This window comes from Ochlerotatus camptorhynchus, unplaced genomic scaffold (assembly GCF_037179485.1).
Source record: "Ochlerotatus camptorhynchus isolate MF236.1 unplaced genomic scaffold, CSIRO-AGI_Acam_v1.1 ptg000328l, whole genome shotgun sequence".
Classification (NCBI taxonomy): Eukaryota; Metazoa; Arthropoda; class Insecta; order Diptera; family Culicidae; genus Ochlerotatus; species Ochlerotatus camptorhynchus.
The window spans coordinates 4780181-4804315 of NW_027040816.1; the positions used below are offsets into that span (position 1 = coordinate 4780181).

The following is a 24135-nucleotide window of genomic DNA, read 5'->3' on the forward strand; positions in this document are numbered from 1 at the left end:
AGAGGTAACTCTAAGACCACTGGGTCCCGAAGAAAATCATTATTATTTTTGGCTCACTCAGTACCAGAACAACGGTCCCAAGCAGTCCCAAGCTATTTCACTCACCCCTGCATGTTCTGCATGAATCCACACACCCCTGATGTTATCTGTCAAACTTTCATAGCGAATCAAAACAAACATAGTGTAGTAATAGAATTTCAACTAGAATAGGGTACGTTAATCGTTTGCTTGGGACCAATAGGCTACTAAAGTGGTGAGCCAATTTAAAATCGTTAGTTTCGTATTGATTGTTGGATCTACTACCTAGGTGGCGCCAGAGTAAGAATAAAGTTTTTCTAGTGATAACTCAGGATCAAGGCCAGATAGAAGTTTCCTGTTTTCAGCAAAGTTGATCTAATGGGCAAGCCCCTTTCAGTAGTGAACAGCTAAGTTGGGAATTGCCTCACTATACATAACATATGTGGAACTTCATTCAAAATTGCTGACTCAAAGTTGACCCCTTTTTTATGTTGCCTAATTGGTATAACCATAGAGGTAACTCTAAGACTAGGAGGTCCCGAAGAAAAGTGCTCAACTTTTTGGCTCAGCTCTGGTACTCTCTTCGGTCCCAAGCTAATCGATGCACCCCTCGAAACGTAGGAAAATCCACGAACCCCTCATTTTATCTGTTAAACTTTCATAGCGAATCAAAACAAACATAGTATAGTACTAGAATTTCGACTAGAATGGGATACGTTGGGACCAATAAGCTAGTCAAGTAGTGAGCGAGGGGGGCGACACATCTAAATCTCAATTCTAGATGCTCAAAAAATCTCACACTAGCGAATCAATCTTCGAAAAATCATCTTTCAATTCTCGCATCTACTTGCATCGTGCTTCATCTTTTTGCAGGAAATCTTCAAAATCGACATAAATCTTCCTTTTATCTACTCAGCGTGCGTGCAGCTAGCCACAGCAAAACACAATCTTTTCTGCATCGTAGATAGAGTCGTCCCCCTCGGTAGTGAGCCAATTTTAAATCGTTCGTTTCCACCGGTTGGTATAACTGGCATAGTTGGACATAGATTTGTCAAAATAAAATTTTCGTCATATCGACACTGAGCGTTCATAAGGACCAATGTCGAAAACATAAATAATGGCTACTTTCGTAAATTTTTCGTATGTCAAAATCAATCTATGTAAGCCACCAATTTTATCGGATAGGAGGACTCTTTCTGTACACAATCATCGTGATGGTTTACTTGAGTGCATTTTCATTTTCGAGAAATTTACGCAAAAAGCAATTGTTTACGTTTGTGGCATTGGCCCTTACGAAAGAAACGCAGATAATATATTATATGGTTGTATGCTCAGTAAGTATTGACGTTGACAGCGACTCTGCAACTCTTTACTCCTGGTAAAATTCCATAAGCATCTGACAATCTGTGCATGGAATCTAGCGAACTTTGTAACTTTGTATTCACGCAAAGATTGACAGAATCTTATGGGATTTTCATAGGAGTGAAAGGGTAAGGAAATGTTCACCATGTTTCACGCACAGACTGATGTTTGCTTATGGGATTTTATCATAGGAGTAAGGACTTCCAGAGTGACCGAAAAGGCGAATTGTCAATAGTCAAGACAAGGCACAATGAGATGTAAACAATTGAGGCCCAGATAATTTGTTGTCTCTTTTGTTCCTCCGCTGCTTAAATGCTTGACGGAGTTTGACGTGTGGGTATTCTTTGTTCAACTAGCTCGACAGGGGGCTTTTCAAAGAAATTTTTAACTAGTATTTTCAAGTCATTCAGAAGCCAATCAAGAGCGTTGTTATCCAGTATTGCCTATTTACAGATGTTATATTTCTTCGTCTCTTCGAACTACCATTTGGTCGGTGGTATGTTGAAATATTGTTAGCTGTGTATTTAGTGAGTTAACTTATCATTACATCACGAAATATCCTGTTGATTAAAAAGGCATTTTTTTCTAAACAAAACAACTTTCAATAGAACCAAATGATTATTTCCGTTTGTAAATAGTGCTTAAAGTTCAATTTACTTTGATGCTTTTTGAAAAATTTCAAAAGCAGTTTTTTCCGACGCATTATTTCAGATTGCAAAAAGCTTGCACTATTCGATTCCTTTTGATATTTTACACACAATGACGCAAGCTTCTTGCAATCTAAAATAATGCGTCGAAAAAAACTGCTTTTGAATTTTTTAAAAATGCATCAAAGTAAATTGAACCTTAAAGGTGCTTAACTTTGATACACCTAGCTGTGAGTCCTACTCTAGGACCTTAGCCATAGTATAGTCGCTATAATGAACATAGCGACTATAAACCATAGTGGTCGAAAAAAAGTTTGTTGTTCTTTGCCGTTTCGATCAACCAAGATCAACCTTACCACGGTTTTTGTTACAAAGTAATAGTGTTGGGATTTGAGAAGAAACTTTCAAGAGATAACAATTGAGAAACATCGGGAGTGTTGAAATCTTAGGTGTTACAGGTATCGATTAGAGTCGGTGTATAATGAGTCACGCCAAGAGAAAAACAGTTGAACTCGCATCACGATTTTCGAAGGATTCCCTTTCTTTTCACTTGGCAACAGAGGACTTCTACATCAACTTCAAATGACTTCTAGCGAGAACAAAAAATAACGGCTGTAGTGAATCATTATATCAGTGATTTTGTCAAATCATCTTATCAAACAATAGTAGAAATTCTCATTACTGATCATTAGCAAACGTATCCCATGACAATTTAATGCTCACTGCGTGTTTATGATCTTTTCTTCAATTTTATTTTATATTTTATTGCAATACCTTTCGTGGACCTTTCATAGCATCGTAATGTTTGTTTACTTTGCACGATAGGTAGCCGGTTTGACAGTTCAATAGGTAGACTTGGCTTCACTCTTGGCGTGACTCATTATACACCGACTCTAGTATCGATAAGCGCTCGATTTCATTTATCGCCCTGCTTGCAAAATTCTTGCGAATGGATCGATGCAAGGTCAGCTCAAAACACTGCATATTTTTCAAATGGTGCTTCTGACAACTTGTTGCAAAATTTTGCTGCTTCTCTCTCGACTTCAAAATGTATGCACTTAAATCCGAATTTATGAAACAGTAAGACATGAGTTCAGGAGTGCTAAGAACACATAGAATTATAAACCACGTTAGAATTATTTCAAAAGAATTCACTACCCCCTTGATCCCCTTTCTCATTTTACAGCTAGTATATTCAATTTGACAGATCCATGTCCTTCTGTATCACTTGAAATCACTGAAATGGGGTCGATTTTTGAAGATCGAATTCCACATATGTTATGTGCTCACTAGGTGGCGCCAGAGTACAAATAAAGAGGACGAATAGACGAGACCCGTTCAGCAGATAACAGTTTTATTGGATATTTGCTTGTAAGAGAGAGATAGAGAGAGTTGTGTAGAATTCTTCTTTGATGATTAAAAAGGAGCGTTTATTTTTCAGATTGTTTGCCTTCAGCAAAGTTGTTTATCTGGATAAGATCATTAAAATAATAAATATTTTAGTTGCGAATTTACTTGTTAAGTGACACCAAAATAATTATTTGAGTGATCACTCAGAATCGTGACCCGATTTCTATCATTGAGAGAATCTTTACTACAAAAATTATGCATCTAGTGATAACTTGAGATCGAGGCCAGATAGAAGATTCCTATATGATAAAATATTATAGATCCGTTTAATAGTAAACAGTATAGTTCGACATTTACTCGTTAGCTAGCACTAAGCAAATATTGAACAGTTTAGATCAGAATTGACTCGTTAGGTGATGCCATTGAATTGTGTTTTTTTTCTTCTAATAATAACGTATGATGTTGACAAAATCAAAGTTTCTTGTCATCAGCAACGTCATTGACATGTCTTGGCGGGATCGACTGTTACGAACTATGTTGGAGGTTATGTGGCTTTCAGTCTTTTGATGCTCAACAATATAACCAACAATCAATACGAAACTAACGATTTTAAATTGGCTCACTACTTGACTAGCCTATTGGTCCCAAGCAAACGATTAACGTACCCCATTCTAGTCGACATTCAAGTACTACACAATGTTTATTTTGATTCGCTATGAAAGTTTGACAGATAAAATGAGGGGTTAGTGGATTTTCCTATGTTTCGAAGGGTGAATCGATTAGCTTGGAACCGAAGATAGTCCCAGAGCTGAGCCAAAAAGTTAAACACGTTTCTTGGGGACCTTCTAGTCTTAGAGTTACCTCTATGATATAACCTCCAACGTTATTGACATGGATAAGACCATTGGTCAAATGTTGATTTTGATTTATCTGATGCCCTTAAGAAGATTCCCTGAAGAGTCTACAAATCATCATCATGTTGGCTGATATGTCCTATCACTTCAAGTTTTCCAGACCACAAGTCTCGAACATTCAACATACAAGAAAGATTCCGTATAATCCCAACAAAAATGTCAGATGATTCCAATAGAACGAAAACGGAAATGTCATATTAAGAAGCTCTAATTTGTGTAATTTGTGGTTATACTTTTTGGGATACCCTATATAATTTCCATAAGAAATCCTATTGTCGAAATTTCGTTAGTGTTGCTTATGGTATTCTAACGTTACTATGCGTCAGCGTAAGCTCATTTGGATGCGAACTCATACTGCACTAGCCGTTTGCTGTTTGTAAGAGTATTACTATGGGAAAATTGAATTCACCTCGTCCTAAACTTTTACTACAATGATTTACGATTAAACTGTATCTATCTGTACTTATGGGACTTTTTCTAAAACTAAAACTAACACTTTGCTGAAGACCAAGGGCGTTGTCTGGTTTCCAACTAGGGGGTGGAGGGCTACATTTTGTTTTACTTAGGATTTGGCCGTACGCCATTTTGCCGAACGCTTTGAAATTGCCGAGCTTAGGGGGGTATTGGCGTAGCTAATGGGGGTGCCAAGGGGGTCAGGACCCCTCCATAATTTTTGGTGTTTTTTTTTTTTGACTCATACCGTGTCAAGCTTGTCACGTTCGATGATACTATTTAACAGCGATTAATAAAATTGAACCACAAACAACGATATTTTAAAGTCCTTTATGTTGAATACTTTGCTTATGTTCTGGACTAGAAGAAACAATTTTGAGAAATTATATTATATCGATATTTAATCGATGGCACAACAAGACTTCTTCAAATTGGCCATGAGCCCAGGACTTTTTTGTTAACTACTGAAAACTTCATAAAACTTAAAGGACTTCTAAAAAGTTCAGGGAACATTGCCAAGTTTGCGATTTTCAGAGTAGGTTGGAAAGGCTATCTAACATGATGCTTTAGTGTGATAATTTATTAGTTACGTTAGGTTAGGTCTTAGAAGAGGGTAGGTAGATAGTTCCGTTAGAGTACGGTAGTATGAAAATTAAATAGAAGTGATGAGTGATGAAACGTCGCTAGAACTATTCCACAGCCGCAGACAGTATTTGAGCAAAGTCGAGCGCACACTTTTTGCCTGTAGATTTGAAGACATACTTCAAATCTCTGCGTACATCGTACGGGTTAGGCAAAGAGTGTGCGTTTGACTTGCACTGTTAATGGCCCTTCGCTCATTTTCAACTTCTATTCAATTTTCATAGTGCCGTACTCTAACGGAACTATCTACCCACCCTCTTCTAAGACCATTCTCTAGTTAATAAATTATCTCACTAAAGTTTCATGTTAGATAGCATTTCCAACCAACTCCAGATTTTAATTCTAGTAATCAACTGTATTTGTTTTTGCGTTTTAAAAATCAAGTGAGAAATTGGTGTTGATTCAAATGTTAAGATTTACCTACTCTTTACATATCTATAGTAAACTATGATCCTAATCTATCAATTACTTTAAAGAAAAACAAATTTCAATAACTGAGTGAAAAGTTATTAACAAATGAGCAGTTGGTGTGTATAACCTTACTTGCCAAGCATGCTTAAGACACCATATCAATCGAACAAACCGTTTCGACACTATTTATATTTTAACTCATTAGTACTGTTTTTACACAGGCCCTGCTAGAAAAGTAGTTGTGCCCCAATATGAATAATTGATAACATAAAATGACATTTTTTTTCTAAAAAGAAATAAGTACTTTGACTATATGTTTTTAGTATTACTTCTACGTGAAGTCAACGATTTACATAGTTGAAGATGCTAATTTCAAATAACAGACTGTAGTGGTAATTTTTATACGATAGATGGAGTAGATGAAAGCATAGAGTTGATAGTTCCGTTAGAGTACGGCAGTGTGAAGATTGTATATAGATATTAGAGAAGCGAGCTAGGACAACATTTAAGGAAGGTACAAATCGGTTTTTTCATCTCTCTTTACCAAACTCCCCCTTTGGAGAGGGATGGTGAGGGGTGTCCCCCCCCCCCCCCCCCGCCACCACTGGCAGTTTTGGTAAAGAGAGATGAAAAAACCGATTTGTACCTTCCTTAAAAGTTGTCCTAGCTCGCTTCTCTAATATCTATTTACAATCTTCACACTGCCGTACTTTAACGGAACTATCAACTCTATGCTTTCATCTACTCCATCTATCGTATAAAAATTACCACTACAGTCTGTTATTTGAAATTAGCATCTTCAACTAAAGAAATAAGTGTACAAAATTTCAGATTAATTGTAAATTAACGTTCAGGATTCAGGACATTTTTATTTTTCTGCTATTTGACCTGGAACTGCTCTTGGGCTTGGGATTGGGAGGCCCAAAGTTCACTTAAATTTAGCTACAAACGAGTTCGCCCAAGGTGCAAGGTTATGACGATCTGCGAGATCTGCAGCACAGACGTAGTGTTTTGTCTAATTCTTGATAAGAATTTATTTCCGTTTCGGGCAAAATCTTTCAAGTTTGCCATACTCCCGCACGGCGAATGAGAACGACCTAAATTTGAATTTAGTTAATTCATAAATCACATAAAGTGCAGGTTCTCAGGGATGAGTAAATTTGCCTCATGTTTTCCCAGGTTTTTCCAGGAAAAAAATTCCCGAATTAGAAAAGTGAATATTGGATTCACTCAGTCTATTGGTTCTACTCCTAGACTGCGTAAAATTAAGGCTGCGATTTTTAAGCATGGGGCAAATATACTCATCGCTGAGTTCTTGCACTTTTGGCGATTATGAGTGAACTGAACTCAAATTTGGGTCGTTCTCATTCACCGTGCGGGAACGCTCTCACTTCACGCTATGCTTATCTTAACAATGCTGCAATTCATTAGGAACGCTCGTATTCATCAACAGGCCTGTTAAAGGCCATGTCTTTAATTAATTAGTAGAGGGATCATCAAACATTAACAGCATTTGGCTGTTAATAGCGATAATAAAGTTTGTTTTGGGACGGTGATTACGCAGCGTCTGTGTCTGGTTTCGTGAGCTAATCGGAAAGATGCTGCTGAAGTTTCGGCATGCACGTAACTTTCTTATTATGCGATATATTTTCTTCGATCAATCAATACACCCAGTGCACTAGTTTACTAAGGTTAAATCGATTGATTAACACGGTCACCTTACTGTACGTCCACTAAATATTCATGAACTAAACAAGCACATGCAAATTTTCACCTCTAATTACTCGCGACCACTAGATACTCACCACGTGCACTTGTTTCAATTCGTAATCCCGTGCCGCTCGATCGCAATCATCACCATCATCACCTGCTGATAGCTGGTCGCTGTTAGCTCGGTCAGAGACTTCAACGTTCTTCGTCGCCGAGGGTGCACTGTTCACTCCGTAGATGGTTACCACGATCAGTAGCGATACGACTACGCTTCCAGTCAACATGATGAGCACACGTCTACTTAACGAATACATGTTTTCACTGGCGCAGTCCCTGTTTTATATACAATGTCGGCCACCGGGAATTTGTTTGTTTTTTTTTTTTGTTACTTCAGAGAAGAGGAAAAAACTCCAAACAGACATGAATGTATTTCAAACAAGAACAAGTTTTTTCCGTCCTAATTAAAATAAGCAATCCCCAAGATTCACCTGGGCGAATGCGTGGGTATAGGATTTCAGTTTAAACCGTACATGTTTGCGTTCGTTTAAGTTGCTAAACGTTAGTTTGAGGTCTTTGACATGGTGAAACTATATCTATAAGGATGAAAAGAAAGAAAAATAAATACAATTATAGAAATGTTTTAATTCGAAAAACAAAGCACGGAGATAGCAGAAATTAAACACAGAATAATGGTGTACACAAATGACGTAGTAGGCAATCCAGTTTACGCTTATAGAGAGAATGACCATTCATTCGTCAACTGAGAAGAATGACCATTCGTCAAAATGGCCAATTTTCCGGCACGATGACAGTCATGTTGATAATTTGTTAATCTGGTTTGTTTTTGTTCCATGGAAGGATCAATCAGTGTCAATGTAATTCATAACAGATTCGAGCAGTTTTGGGACAATATTCTAAAAGAGATTTAAGAAAAAATAGCGAAATAAATTGCAGAAAAGAAAAATATTGTTCCACTCAGGGCAAATTCGGTTGGTAGGGAGAGTAATTTCCAATGCATGTTCGTTAGTACTACAGCTGCCGCTCATCGCAAGTCGGTCCCATTTTCGTTTTTTGTCAAAACTGATTTTTAATGGAGATAGTTACCCGAGCAAAGTCATTAACAATTTGAAAGCAAAACGTTATTAAAGTTTACAGGTCTTATCACAATCAAAACTCATTTTGATTGAATTGTCATGAAATAAGTCTGATTACACTAGTTTACAAATAATAGTATTAAAAAATTAACTTCAATGTTTGACCTAATGTGAAATCGTGCGCTGAATTAAAAAATGTAGTCAAAAAAATGTCAGTAGGATAGTTTTCTAGATACTGCTGAAAAACGATATTTCACTTAAGAAAAGTTTGTTTTCTAAAATACAAATATCTCCGGCTGTAATATAGCTATATCAATTTATTTTTTTTTTTAATTCTTTATTTAAGAGATTTTTAGCCTTAGGCTAGTTCATCTCTAACTATATCAATTAGCATTATAGAGAAAACTATCCTGTCATGAACAAATCCCTCGATGAAAATTGCTACCATTCGCATGGAGAATCGCAAACAGAATCTCGATTCGTGAATCACGAACAACCAGCCAAATGAACCATCGTACCGAAAACCGTGTTATGGCAGCCGTTGAACGTTCTGCGTTGATAGGGCTGTGCGTTATTGGATTCAGCAAAGTGATACCTGACTACATTTTTGGAGTTTTTTTTTCTGACTACATTTTTGGATTCAGCCCACGATTTTACATGGAAAATGACCACCAGCGTACAAAGTTCAAATATGCTATATACTAGTGTTACATATAGTGCTTTCAGTTTTTTTTAAATGAAAGCAGCTTAACTTCAAGTTCTGCTGTTAACGTCTTGATTAAAATTGAACTAACCATTATTGTTTAATTTATTGTTTTGTTGAACACATTTCAGGTCATTCGTTTGAATTCAAGTCTTTCAGCGTGTGAAGCATGGATGCTAACCATTTACGCCAGGGCCGTATTCAGTTAAACATTATGAATGCAAAATCAGAAATCAAATTGATTTCACTGAAAGCAAGATTAGTTTTCTGTTTGATTTAACAGTGTAACATTTTGATTTCATTTATGCTGTGTTAACCGTTAAGTCAACCAAAATGAGATCAACTGGAGTATTCAAAATAAGTTACATCATAACAGAAAATTTTGATTTCAATTTGATCTCCAGCTTTGCACGGGTAATCAGTCATATTTTCATGATACTAAATGAACTCATCAACTTTGTTCTGGAAAAGTTTGGAAAAATTGTCAAACGGGTTGTCCCATTACATAAGAAGCAAACTTGCCAAGAGTTGCAGTACAGTTTTGGCAGCCCCCTTTTTGAAAACTATTTTGTAATGTTCTACGAAATCCATGCGCTTTTCAGTGATCTTATTGCACCAAAGTATATCTTAGGGTATATTATCACCGTCACTTCACGTGACTGGAGCGATTAAGAGTGTAATTTGAGTCACTTTTTTGTCACTAGGTGACGAATCACGTGACTGGAGCGATTATGACCATTAGTTTTTTGTTACTCTTCTGTGGCTTTTTTGTCACTTAGCGGTCACGTGACTGGAGCAATTATGAGTGACAACTTTTTAGACGCAAATCGACAAGTCGTGTAGTGTTAGGTAGTGAACTTTAATAACTATCCATAAAGCACAAATTTTATTTAAAAAAAAAATTACCCTCAAACAGTACCCAAGCAGAGAATGAAAAAATATATAAACGTTCTTGATAACATGTTTTGGCAACCAAATGACGAATCGGAAAAACTCGACCTTCTCCGATTTGCATGAAACTTCGCATTATTCTTTGTTGTGGGCAATCATTCATATTTTTTTAAATCGACCATTTTGGATTTTGCCATTTTTATTTCAATATGGCGTATTTGACTTTTTTTTGTAGGCGTTGGCCGAATTTGGATTTTTCAGATATAATCCTAAATAGGACCTAGATTTTTTAATACTTTAGTAACCTCAAGTCCGTGCTCTGTCACAATGTTTCATTGTGATTAATCAACACCAGTGTTGGAAAAGTTCACCAAAACTCACCATGACTCGCGAACTTTTCCCTTGGTGAACTTCGTGAAATATCGCGATTTTTTTTCCAACGCTGATCAACACTCAAAGGGGTAAAACATCAAATTTGGGGTGAATTTGAAAGAAAGGGAACTTGGAGTGTAGAGCTCACTGCCCACTGACGGAAGTCTCCGTTAAAGTTGAACATCACTACGTACGTGCGGTCGTAAAATACCAAAATAGTGATAAAAGGCCTGTATAGAGATCTAAGCGAAGCGAAAATCTCATACAAAATACTACATTTTTCACCTGCGCGAAAAACGCAATTGGCAAATATTTCGCTTCGCTTTGAACTGTAAACAGATACGATCCAGCGAAATCTAATTTTGTGGATCGCATCTTTTTCGCTTACGTTTATTTTTTTTCGCGCATGCAGCGCTTGCGAAAAGAGCAGCAGCTAAGCGAAAAGTTGACGTTTCGGGAGAGCGTATCTGTCAGATTTTCACTTCACCGGAGGTGTAAACTGATCGATTTCGTTTCACATGAACTATAAACTGCGAAAAAAGGAAACTGGAAAATGTTCCACAAACATTTTTTCACAACCTTTTTCGCTAGCGAAATTTCATGATTTTTCGCGTGCTTCAATTTTCGTTTCGCTTCGATCTGTATACTAGGCTTAAACAGATACGATCCAGCGAAATCTTATTTTGTGGATCGTATCTTTTTCGCTTACGTTCATTTTTTTTCGCGCATGCAGCGCTAGCGAAAAGAACAGCAGGTAAGCGAAAAGTTGACGTTTCGAGAAAGAGCGTAGGGTAGAGAACTACTTCGGCCTAATCGCCCATTTTGGGCCTATCGAGCAGAAAACATCAAATAAATCCATGATTTCCGAGTTAACAAGTCAATTACGCGTTTGGTACACTACTTTAGTTAATAAGCTACCGAAATAAGTAAATGAGAACGCGTGATATGAAGGTTTGAACCCATTATTCCCAAAAACAAAAGAAGCGCTCCGACCGAATCCATTTTTATCTTCATCCGATAGGCCGAAATGAATTCATTGGCGTTTCAATGGCGTTTCAATGCGTTAGGCCGAATTCAGAATCCGTAGGCCAAGTTTGGCATCAAGAAGTAGTGTTAGACTTTTGGCAATATCTCAACGATTGGTTTCTCTTTATCAAATCTTGCGGTACGTACGGAAAGGTAAATAAATTTGGAAGTCATCAGTAATAATAACATTCTGTATTGTGCTAAACTGCGCTAGATTAAGAAAGACTAAGTGAGGGTTGTGCTTAATAGGCCGGAAATGAGGTAGTTAACCCTATCTGTCAGAATTTCACTTCACCGGAGGTGTAAACTGACCGATTTCGTTTCACACTGCGAAAAAAGGAAACTGGAAAATGTTCCACAAACATTTTTTCACAACCTTTTTCGCTAGCGTAATTTCATGATTTTTCGCGTGCTTCAAATTTCGTTTCGCTTCGATCTGTATACTAGGCTAAAAGCTCAAATATCTCAAATAGTAGGGTAAATGTTGGCGTTTATTTCAATATGGCGTATTTGACTTTTTTTTTGTAGGCGTTGGCCGAATTTGGATTTTTCAGATATAATCCTAAATAGGACCTAGATTTTTTAATACTTTAGTAACCTCAAGTCCGTGCTCTGTCACAATGTTTCATTGTGATTAATCAACACCAGTGTTGGAAAAGTTCACCAAAACTCACCATGACTCGCGAACTTTTCCCTTGGTGAACTTCGTGAAATATCGCGATTTTTTTCCAACGCTGATCAACACTCAAAGGGGTAAAATATCAAATTTGGGGTGAATTTGAAAGAAAGGGAACTTGGAGTGTAGAGCTCACTGCCCACTGAACGATTCTGAAGCCTGGCCAAGTGAGTGGGGTATGGGTTTATTTGATTGAACGTGATTTCCAATTTATATATTTATACATTAAAACCATTGGCATTTCGTGGGCGTTGGCCAAATTTGGATTTTTCAGATATAATCCTAAATAGGACCTAGATTATTTAATACTCTAGTAACCTCAAGTCCGTGCTCTGTCACAATGTTTCATTGTGATTATTCAACACTCAAAGGGGTAAATATCAAATTTGGGGTGAATTTGAAAGAAAGGGGACTTGGAGTGTAGAGCGCACTGCCCACTGGACGATTCTGAAGCCTGGCCAAGTGAGTGGGGTATGGGTTTATTTGATTGAACGTCATTTCCAATGTATATATTGATACATTCAAAGCATTGGCATTTGAGATAAGACAGAGATAGGATGCGGAGGGCCCGTTTAGGGGAAGCGTAACCCATGTTATGGTTTCCATTTATTAAATAGTTCAGATAGGCTGGAAATGACATGTTCATAGTGAGAAAATGTACCATATGGGGCCCGTTCACTGATCAAAATCAGATTCACATCGTCAGACCCTGCCCAAGAATAAGGGGATTGACGATGACTTGTCAAGTTTTATTTTGAATTTGCGTTTTGCATTTAATACTCTAGTAAATCTCGCGTCCGTGCTCATTCACAACAGTGTGAGGTGTCAATACTCACTGGGTCATATGTCTTAGACCAGTTCCAGATTAGTTTGCTATTAATATCTTCTGCATCGCAGTTCGCGATAGATTACTAAATATGGGTTTTCTTTTCCGACCATAATAGTGTGAGGGAAGGGGGTGAGTTCTGGATCAACAATGGAGGGGGCCCATCGGCATTTGTGGGCAGACCGTCCAGGGCCCGTTCCTCACGGATCGGGGGCTGGACGGTCTGCCCACAACACCATCTTCGTGTAGGTGGAAGTTTCCCCTATCCGATGATGGTGTTGGTTTGCGTGGGTGGCCTTCGCTTTGTGAGTGGGGGGCTTTGGAGCGGTTTGTTTACGAGTGCTGATGGGCCCTTTTCTATTGTTGATCCAGAGTTAAACGTTGCGATATGAGAGCGAATAGAGGCAAATAAATAGGGAAGACAACACCATGACCCAAATAAGTAACCAATGCATGCGGCTCACACTTAACTTGTTCTATTTCTTTCTTTCTTCCTATCATGTACTAATATTAACTGCCTGAGGACAAATGGGAACACGACCAGAAGATCAATAGGAGAAAAAGAAAATTTGAACAAGAAAAGAAGAATTAAACTTGCACCGGTAAGAGGAAGCAGATAGAAAGGATCATGCCGGTTGGAAACAGCCAATGTATACTGGACGAAGCTTGTATCTAGGCAAAAGTCGTATGTGCAGGAAACCCAAACGTATCAAATGATCCCCAATGGAAATTGTTGCTGGCAGCGTACTGGCAGCCGAAAAACAATATAAAAATAAAAATAATATATTGCGCATTTTGCACCAAATTAGACTCCTGTGCAAAAAATAATTGCACAGTAATATTTTCGCACAGGCCAGAAAATTTAAAAATCGACTTATTTGAAAGCAGTAACAGCTTTAGAACATTACTAGCAAGCTACACTGTTGAATTAAAGCTCTAGGATGGATTAAGAAGCTCCATATTTAACTTTTATGATCAGTGCGAAAATATTACTGTGTACTTATTTTTAGCGCAGGAGTCCAATCAGGTGTGAAATCCGCAATACAACCGACAATATCACTGCAGGTAAGCGTGTGAAGCATGTGAATCAAATTCATCAGTACGTCACAGCAAAGACACAGGGGCTTATGGCATCAAAACCCCAACAAGGAAATCAAGCAAGCCAATAGGAATTTAACCTGGGCCCAGGTCAAGCAACCGCTCAGAATAGAAGTTTCTCATGTTGGCCCTCTGCACCTCTGGAGGTTCCCAGGATACTTGAGTGAGTGAGGACGTGAAGAGGGACGTAACCCGCAGGAGCGGGAATAAAAGCGGACATGGCTCATGCAGCACAACAAGTCGGCGTGCTGTTTTTGTTCTTCTCTTTTCAGAAAAACAACAAATCAAGAGCCACATGTGAAAAGGGCATACAAGCTTTTTGTAAACAAACCTTTGTAGGCCCTTTTCCCGCCAACCGAGGGTCGCCCACGCAAACCAACAGCATCATCGGTAAGGGGAATGCTTACCCTACCCGCTAATGTTAATGGTTTGCGTTGGTGTCATGGGTAGCGAGAAAAGGGCATAAGAAGGTTTGTTTACAAAAAGCTATGCCCTTTTCACATGTCGTTCTTGAAATACTCTATCGCTCTTCTCTATTCTTTTATTCTCTTACTATTCCCTACAAACCTGTGGGAATAGTAATGCTAGTGGGACTGCCTACGGGAGAAACAGGCCTGCTAGTGGAAGAAAGTCGCTATGCTGTACGGTCTAGCATAGACCACGACCAAAATTTTCGTAGGATCATACCTAGCTTAAGTGCAGATGGGCGGGCGATAGTCGGCCACGGTGTGAGCTGAGCAATAACGATAACAATAACAATATGGCGTCTTTGACATTTTTCAATAAATTGTAGCATGAAAACGTCACTTCTGATCAAAATGATGTCTAAGACAAAGCTTTAGAGAAAAATAAAGCTTTTTTGATAAAAAATATACACGGTATTTTTATTCAGTAATTTTGAGTAAAAATCAACAGGGCAACCCAAGTAACAATTTCCACTTGAAGAAACGCTTTCGTTTTGATTTTGTTCAGCTGCATGTTGAACAATAATTGCACAATGTGTTCACCACAACTTTTATAAAACCCTTGTTTACACTGGTTTGGAGAACCTATACAACTGCAACACAAAGGTGTTGTCTAACGTATTCAGTAAAACGTTTACCCAAAATCCATTTCTTGTTGAAGAAACGCTTCCATTGTGATTTTATTCAACTGCATGCTGAATAATAACTGTACAATTTGTTTATTACAACTTCTGTAAAACTCTTGTTTACACTGGTTTGGAGAACCTGTTCAACTACAGCATTATATTGCATGACGAGACGAAAGTAATGCTATTTGGGTCTGATGGTATCAATGGTGACCCAAATAGCATTACTTTCGTCTCGTCTGACCAGATCACCTTATTCCAGTCATCACTAGTCCATGAAATGTGGTCCTGGGCCCACTTCAATCTTTTTTTAATTTTTTTTTGCGGAAAACCATGGCTTCTTAAGAGCTACTCTGCCCTTAAGACTTTTCTTATGAAGACGATTTCGTACGGATTGTGATGTTAGCTAAACGGAAAACTCGATTTCAATCTGTTTCGCAATTTTTGGAGCTCATAGTCCCCGGTCCAGCTCCGCCTTCTTCACGATAGCTCTGTCAATTCGGCCAGTTGTCTTTGAAGGACGCCTCGATCGCTTAGCTGGTGAGATAGAACCACGCTTTTTGTACATCTGCACAATTCTAGCGACCGTATCTTTGTGAATCTGGACAATATCGGCAATATCACGGTAGCTTTTGCGAGTTTTGTGATGTTCAATAATCAAATTTCGGATTCTGATCGAAATTTGATCTTTTTTAGGCATTTTGAAACAAATAACTTCCAATTTTGAACACAAAACTGAAATTTTGAGCACGAAAACTTCAAGAGCACAACATGACAGATAGACACAATGTTTACATTCGATAAAGTTGCAGAATACACACTAAAACTCTGTAAAACACACTTAAATCATAGTATCCGTTTGGGGGTGGATAAACTTTTTTTGCGTAATTTTTCACCATTTTTCATAGTTTATCACATGAAATCTCAAGAAAAGATATAAACGCCTTATTTTCAATGGCAATGTGATAAATAAATATAAATTGATAAATCATGGCGGAACACTCATAAAATTAAACTGATTTTCACCAGAAAAACAAAAAGAAATGTTAATTGGTAGGGGGGTGGATAAACTTTTTTTGCATACTGTAGTTAAACCGAATGTAAACAATCATTTAAGAGTGCTCCAACAGCTTTTAAAACTTTTAATCAAATGGCAATACAACTACATTCTTGTTCAACTCTGGAAGCTATTATTCAACGTTTGATCAACTCAGGTGTTTTATAAGAGCTCTCAATTGTTTGTTGGGAAGACAGCTCCTAATCATTTCAGCAATTTCAGAGTTGCTTTTGAGGCACCTGCAGTAACTCACATTGCTCAGTGAGCAAGATCACTGACAACATTTGGAATTTCAAAGCTGAAAAGCTGCTGTCAAACAAACCAGCACAAAAAAAAAGAAACACCCCGCTTGATGTGGTAGAAAAGCTCGATACGCCTGATCAAATACTCCAGATCCGGCAAATTATATGTATCCCGCACGTCCTCCGATACTAGTCGAAACGATCCCGTTCCCATCGCTTGACAACCTGCCGCTGGACGTAACTGCGAACCGAGCTCTGGATTAAAGGGTGATACGGTCAAAATTTGGTCAATATCAACTTGACGTATTTCTTTCAATTTTGCATTTAAAAAACCTGAACACCCCTCATTTTGAAGGTGTGTGTGTGTAGAATGTTGCTCCTATTTTGATTTTGAAATTCACTCTTCAGTTGTCAAAATGCCGTCCAAGCAAGAAGAGCAGCGTATCAAAATTTTGCTCGCGCATCGCGAAAATCCGAGCTACTCGCACGCAAAGTTGGCAAAATCGCTAAAAGTTGCCAAATCAACCGTTACAAATGTAATTAAAGTGTTTGGGGAACGTTTGTCGACAGCCAGGAAGTCTGGATCGGGGGGAAATCGAAAACCGGAAGCCGCTGAGACGACAAAGAGAGTTGCCGGTAGTTTCAAGCGAAACCCTAACCTCTCTCTCCGAGATGCCGCAAATAAGCTGGGTGTATCGTCTACAACCGTACATCGAGCCAAAAAACGAGCCGGACTATCGACTTACAAGAAGGTAGTGACTCCAAATCACGATGATAAACAAAATACGACGGCCAAAGCGCTATCCCGGAGGCTGTACACGACGATGCTGACGAAGTTTGACTGCGTGGTAATGGACGACGAAACCTACGTCAAAGCCGACTACAAGCAGCTTCCGGGACAGGAGTTTTATACGGCAAAAGGAAGGGGAAAGGTAGCAGATGTTTTCAAGCACATGAAACTGTCAAAGTTCGCAAAGAAATATCTGGTTTGGCAAGCCATCTGTACCTGTGGCTTGAAAAGCAGCATTTTCATAGCTTCCGGGACTGTCAACCAAGAAATTTACGTGAAAGAGTGTTTGAATAAACGTCTGCTGCCTTTCCTGAAGAAACACGGTTGTTCCGTACTGTTTTGGCCGGATTTGGCATCTTGCCATTACGGTAAAAAGGCCATGGAGTGGTACGCCGCCAACAACGTGCAGGTGGTTCCCAAGGACAAGAACCCTCCCAACACGCCAGAGCTACGCCCAATTGAGAAATACTGGGCTATTGTCAAGCGGAACCTAAAGAAGACCAAAAAAACTGCTAAGGGCGAGCAGCAGTTCAAGGCAAACTGGCTTTCTGCGGCGAAGAAGGTGGACAAGGTGGCTGTACAAAATCTGATGGCAGGGGTCAAGCGTAAGGCCCGGCAATTCTGATTTGGAAAAGCGAAAGCCTAACTGAATATTTTTCCTGAATTTTATACTAATTGAACTTGAAAAATAAATTTAATTTGATTTTTTAAATAAACGATTTCACCGATTTACACGCGTTTTCCCTTGACCAAATTTTGACCGTATCACCCTTTATGACGGTGCCGTTCTGCCGCCAGCGGACATCCTCCCACTTCTGCAGCTACTGCTGTGCCTTTTCAATGATCGTGGTAAGGTCCGGTGTCTGTGATACACCACCGAGATTCTTTGGCGGCCGTCGACGGAAGTCTCCGTTAAAGTTGAACATCACTACGTACGTGCGGTCGTAAAATACCAAAATAGTGATAAAAGCTCAAATATCTCAAATAGTATATCTTCAATTTTAATAAATCTTGTTTACAAAAAAGCTCATGAAACATGCTAAAATTTTTAATCTTTAAAATCATGAAAACTTAAAATATTTCAAATCTGTAGAACTGTTCGACAAATTTTAGTACTTTAGGTGTTTGATCTAATTTCCGTCCTACTAAGGACAACCCATGCTTTATCCGTCTTTATTGAACAAGTTTTACCAATAAATGAAATGTCCATTCATTCGGTACCGTTGAATTTGATAAAGAGCCACACATTGTTGAGATATTGTTAAAAATCTAACACTGCTTCTTGATTCCAAATTCGTCCTACGAGTTTCAATTCCGTCCAAACGCATTGAATCGCCATTGGATTTTCTTCGTCTTAAGGATGAAGGTAGAAAAAGCGTGTTTGCTAGAACCGCTTCTTTTGTTTTGAGAACAATGAGTGTAAATATGCACACAAAACGCTCAAATAGGCTTTGTGTTGTAGCTTGTGAACTAACGCATCGGTACAAACGTATTACTGATTTGTGCACGGTGAAATCATTGATTATACTGATGTTTTCTGCTCGTAGAACGGAAATGGACGAATACGACGAAGTAGCACTCTACCCTAAATTAATTGTTCCGTAGCAGGTAGCTTAAAGAAGTTCAAGAAATTAAAAAAAAAAAAAACTTCGTTAACTTTACAGAAGTGCAGAGATCTTTAAAAAATTTCGAGAACTTCTTATAAGTCTATGGAGCTTAAGGGAAGATCCTAGAATTTCAGGAACTTTCATGAACATCAGCAAAATGCGGGAGCATTTAAAATAAGTTTGGTAAGCTCTAGAAATATTCAATTAGTTCCAGAAAATAAGCGGGAAATTTTAAGAAGTTCCCTAATTTTCACAGCATTGGACAGATGTTCTGAAAATTATTGAGGTCTTCACATAATTTAAGAAGTACACAGAAGCGTAAACATTTTTAGGACAGCTCAATTAAATTCAAGGCAGTACAATAAGCTCCATGAGAACTGCAAAATCTTAAGAGAAGTTTCGAGAACTTCATGAAATATATTTTAAAGATAGAGATATATTTTAAATAATTTTCGTGAACTTCTGCGAATTGTTAACACGATCCATGATTGTTAGGAAAATTGAATAAACATTAAAAAGTCTGAAAAAGTTCAATGAAGTTTAAAAAAATTATGAGAAGTAATGTGAGCTTCAGGCTAGTTTCTCAAACTACAAAAGAACTTCAAGGCAGTTTCATTCAACTTACTTGGAGTTCTCATCAGGATTTACTTTGTATTCTCCCGAAACTCTCATGGAATTATTCTAGAAATTCAGTTGGAACGCTTCTCTGAAATCTCTAAAAAAAAATTCACCAAATACTTGGAATTCTTCCCGCAATTCCATTGAAATATTTATCAAAATTTCGTGGAAACTATCCTCCGAATCAAATTTTCTTTTAATTTTCCTCGGAATCACCTTAAAATTTTCCTCAGTAAGAAACCCTTTGGAAAGATTCTCAGAATTTTGATTGAATTTATTTCAGATTTCCTTTTGAATCTCACGTTGAAGTATTTCAAAAAGGCCAAGGGGTGGCCCCCTGATAAGGGTTTTTGAGGAACTAATTGAATATGACTAAAACATCAAGCATTTATTTGGTCTACCATCAGAACGAATACTTTTCTTATCGTGGGTAACATTTTTGTAACTTTTTTACAACTATAAGTCACTTATTTCTTCAACATTGTCTCTAAAATCACTATTGTTTACAGCATCGATCACTACCAGCCCTGTTACTAAGCAAAATCTGCATATGATCTTCACGCCATTGGATTTCTTTCGTCATACGGGTGAAGGTAGGAAACATTGATTCCCTTTAGAGTGCACTATGGTCGAAAACGCATAATTTCACGGCAAAAATCTATATCTTGAAAACCATGCGCTCTAGAGGTTTGACCTCTTCGAGAGAGTTTATCTACAAAAAAAGATCTTCTTTTATCGTAGGTAGTGATTAGAGTGGTCCTCTTGGTTCAAAAGTAAAATTTGTACTTTTCATTTTTAAGCTTTTTGCTTATACAAATATAGGTATATGAATAACTTTAGTAAAATAACATGTAGTAATTTTAAACAACCTTCAAAACATGCATCTTCACATGTTCTTGAAGTCCTTCGAAAATAGTTCTGAAATAAAATCTAAATTAAAAAGTTAGAGCAAAAAACTGTTTTTCAGAGGCGCCCCAAATAAATATCGAAAAATTTTCATAGAATGATAGGTTGATGGTCAGCCAAATGTCTTGAAATTAAATTATCTATAACTTTTAGATGCATGTATAATAGACTGATGCAAATTTTGACATTTTTGCTCCACAGTGCTCAAACGGTTCCAAATCGGGTCCTGATTAGTCTCCCAAAGTTTGAACTCATTTGATAAGAAACTGACTTCGCACAAACCATTTGAAGTTTATATGGAAATTACTATAGGAAAACCAAATGTTTTGTTCATATCCATCTAACAATTTACCATATCGCTCTGCTTTAAAAAATGATAACTGAGCTCGTAGAAAACTTTCTCAGCTACCACTTTGTCCTGAACCACTTTTCAATATAATGTAAGCATCAAAAGTTATCAATAATTCAAGCCACTAATGTCTTACGATTATGCTCAATCAACTGTTCAGTAGGCAACATTGGTGTTACTGGCGCTTGGAATAGAGCACACAAATCATGGCTACTATGTCACACTGCAAGATACAGTGTTGCTCACAAAACAGCTGCTTGATCATGCCATAAGATTATAAATCTCTTAAACAATTAATAACTATTTTATTTGACGTTTGGCTCAACAACTATATTCTGTTAAGTTGAAGCTGAGAAAATTTTCCATAAGTATAGCTTTTGAATTTTTGAACAATGCCATATGGAAAAAGGTAAGAAGACAATGAACAAAAAGTTTGGATTTCCCATAGTAATTTCCATATAAACTTCAAATGGTTTGTGCCAAGTCAGTTTCTTTTCAAATGAGTTCAAATTTTGGGAGACTAATCAGGACCCGATTTGAAACCGTTTGAGCACTGTGGAGCGAAAATGTCAAAATTTGCATCAGTCTAATATATAAGGCTGTCCACGATGAGGGGGGCGACACATTTAAATCTCAATTCTAGATGCTCAAAAAATCTCACACTAGCGAATCAATCTTCGAAAAATCATCTTTCATTTCTCGCATCTACTTGCATCGTGCTTCATCTTTTTGCAGGAAATCTTCAAAATCGACATAAATCTTCCTTCTATCTACTCAGCGTGCGTGCAGCTAGCCACAGCAAAACACAATCTTTTCTGCATAGTAGATAGAGTCGTCCCCCTCGGTCCACGAGACAGTTGCGATCAACTAGCAGTTGATTCCCATATGAATTTCTGCTTTGTTTATGTTTACGTTCAGCACCATTAACACCAGATCACTGACTTCTTCTTCTTCTTCGCATTTCAAGCTTATTGCATATCGCATATTAGCTTATTGCGTGCTCTCAACTTAGTGTTCTACTAGATGCACTTCCACAGTTATTAATTGATAGCTTTCGATGCCTGTACCATTTTTGCATTGGTATAATTGTGTGGCAAGTCCTATAATACTTCTATGCCCAGGGAAGTCGAGAAATTTTCCAACCCGAAAAATTCCTAGACCGGACCGGGAATTGAACCCAGCCACCTCCAGCATGGTCTTGCTTTGTAGCTGCGCCTTTACCGACTGAGCTAAGGGAGGCTACTCTAGATTTCTAGCTGTCAGTTCCACTGAGAAACGTGTCTTGGATCACCTTATTCCCAACGTTACTGATATCCTCCAGCTCCGTTATCTAAAAATCGTTACACAGACTCCCGTTCACATTTCCTTCTATCTGGGCTCTATCCGTTCATTAGATGAACAGAAGACAAAGAACAACTGACAGCGGTGTCGTGACCGGACCGAGGTTTCCTGCCTCGGCCACGGTTACACGAATTAGCGATGCAGCTCCCACAGCTTCTGCTGGTCGGTCTCCTACAACATTCTTTTGATGAATTTTGGAAGAAACGGGCCAGCAGAAGGAACAGCAGCAACAAAAACAGCTGCCGTAAGAACTGCATCAGCATTGGAAGCAGCCGCAGCCGTGGGAGCTGCATCGCTAATTCGTGTAGCCGTGGCCGAGGCTGGAAATCTCAGTCCGCTCATGACAAGCGGTGTTTGAGTTTTAGTCGGAAAGTCAACAACCAAACAAAAACTATACCAACCGACCTCGCCTTCTGAAACTGCTCGAAGACATCCATGGCGGCGGCTGCTATTACTGCTGCTGCTATACCAACCATACCAACATAGGATGTGTCGTGACCTGGCCGAGGTTTCAAGCCTCAGCCATGTGTCTTAACAAAGACCAGTGAGGTGCACATCCGTGCGCTACAACATTAGTTAAATGACTGATTCGATCATGCCAAGCGATGCACACAAGGCTCAATTCGTTTCGTTCACGCATGCATATGTGTGGGTTTATTTAGACCATCGAATCAACGGTACACGCTAACTGAATCCAACTCAAATTGAGTATATCAAAACTTGAGGGGCCAAACTTTACTCTTTATTGTATTATATATACAAATGTAAATTGTAATCTTTCATTATCATTATTATTATTATTATTATTCCACGCCAACTATGTATACCACATTCTTCCCCTCCTCCACTCTCATAAGTACTAATAAAAGTCCTTTTTATTATTATTATGGGGGTTTTGACTATGCAGGATGGCATTTACAGACTAAAACAAGCTCAACAGATTCAAGTGCAAAGTTTTATAATCTAGTTTTATAATCCTTATTATTTATTTTTTAAATTTACTTCATCTTTTTCACCAATTTTGACAATATCCTTTACTTCAACATATCTACTAGTCTCAGCACAGCCATATACTTCCATGAACATACACAATTACATTTATGACAACTTCTACAATATTATCAAGTTAACCATTAACACCGACTTCAACATCATAAATATCACCAACTATAATAACTACATGAACTTTTAATATCATCAGATAAGTATTACCATCGTCCAGTAACTAAGATAGTATTCGGCTATCGTATCTAATTACATTTTCTTTAAAGTAACTCCCACTTAGAAACTCTCATTTCTCCAGTCACCATTTGATTTATATAAGAATAATTCTCAAAATACTTTCAGCTCCTAATTGTATAAGCTTAATAGACTCTTAGTGCAAAAAATATATCCAGAACTAAATAAACATCATAAAATTACTAATTCATCTTAGATTGAAGCATCTCCGACTTCAAAACTCTTATTTCTTATTACTCATTATAATAAATTTCTCAAAACCCTCAATCAAAATCTCAAATTACTAATTCATCTTCCATTGAAGTAGCTCAGACTTCAAATCACTAATATCTAATAATTCAGAATCAAATCAGCAACAACTTACTAGATATTTTTCCAATGAAGTATCTCTGACTTTCAAGCTTGCATTTCACGTTATTTCTAACTAATTTTCTTTTAAAGTATCTTCGACTTAAATGTTTTAATTTCTCCAGTCTCCATTTAATTTATTTAAAATAATTCCTAAACTACACTCAGCGACTATATGTACGAGCTTACCAGGCTTTTAGTGCAAAGAATAGTTCCTGAACTAAATAAACATCATCAAATTACTAATTTATTTTCCATTGAAGTAACTCAGGCTTCAAATCATTAATTTCTCATAACTCAGAATTAAATCAGCTTCAAATTACTAAATCATCTTCCATTGAAGCATCTCCGATTT

At 37.8% G+C, this 24135-nt stretch overlaps 1 protein-coding gene across 1 annotated transcript in view; it reads right to left on the minus strand.

Moving 5' to 3' along the window:
- The window catches only part of LOC135708164 (venom acid phosphatase Acph-1), a 40955-nt gene that overhangs the window by 13363 nt on the left and 3457 nt on the right, over positions 1–24135 (minus strand). The window contains exon 2 of the mRNA XM_065230162.1: positions 7603–8100. Within this exon, the coding sequence (XP_065086234.1) occupies positions 7603–7821 (219 nt within the window). The 5' untranslated portion in view covers positions 7822–8100. The remainder of the gene's footprint in view (positions 1–7602; positions 8101–24135) is intronic.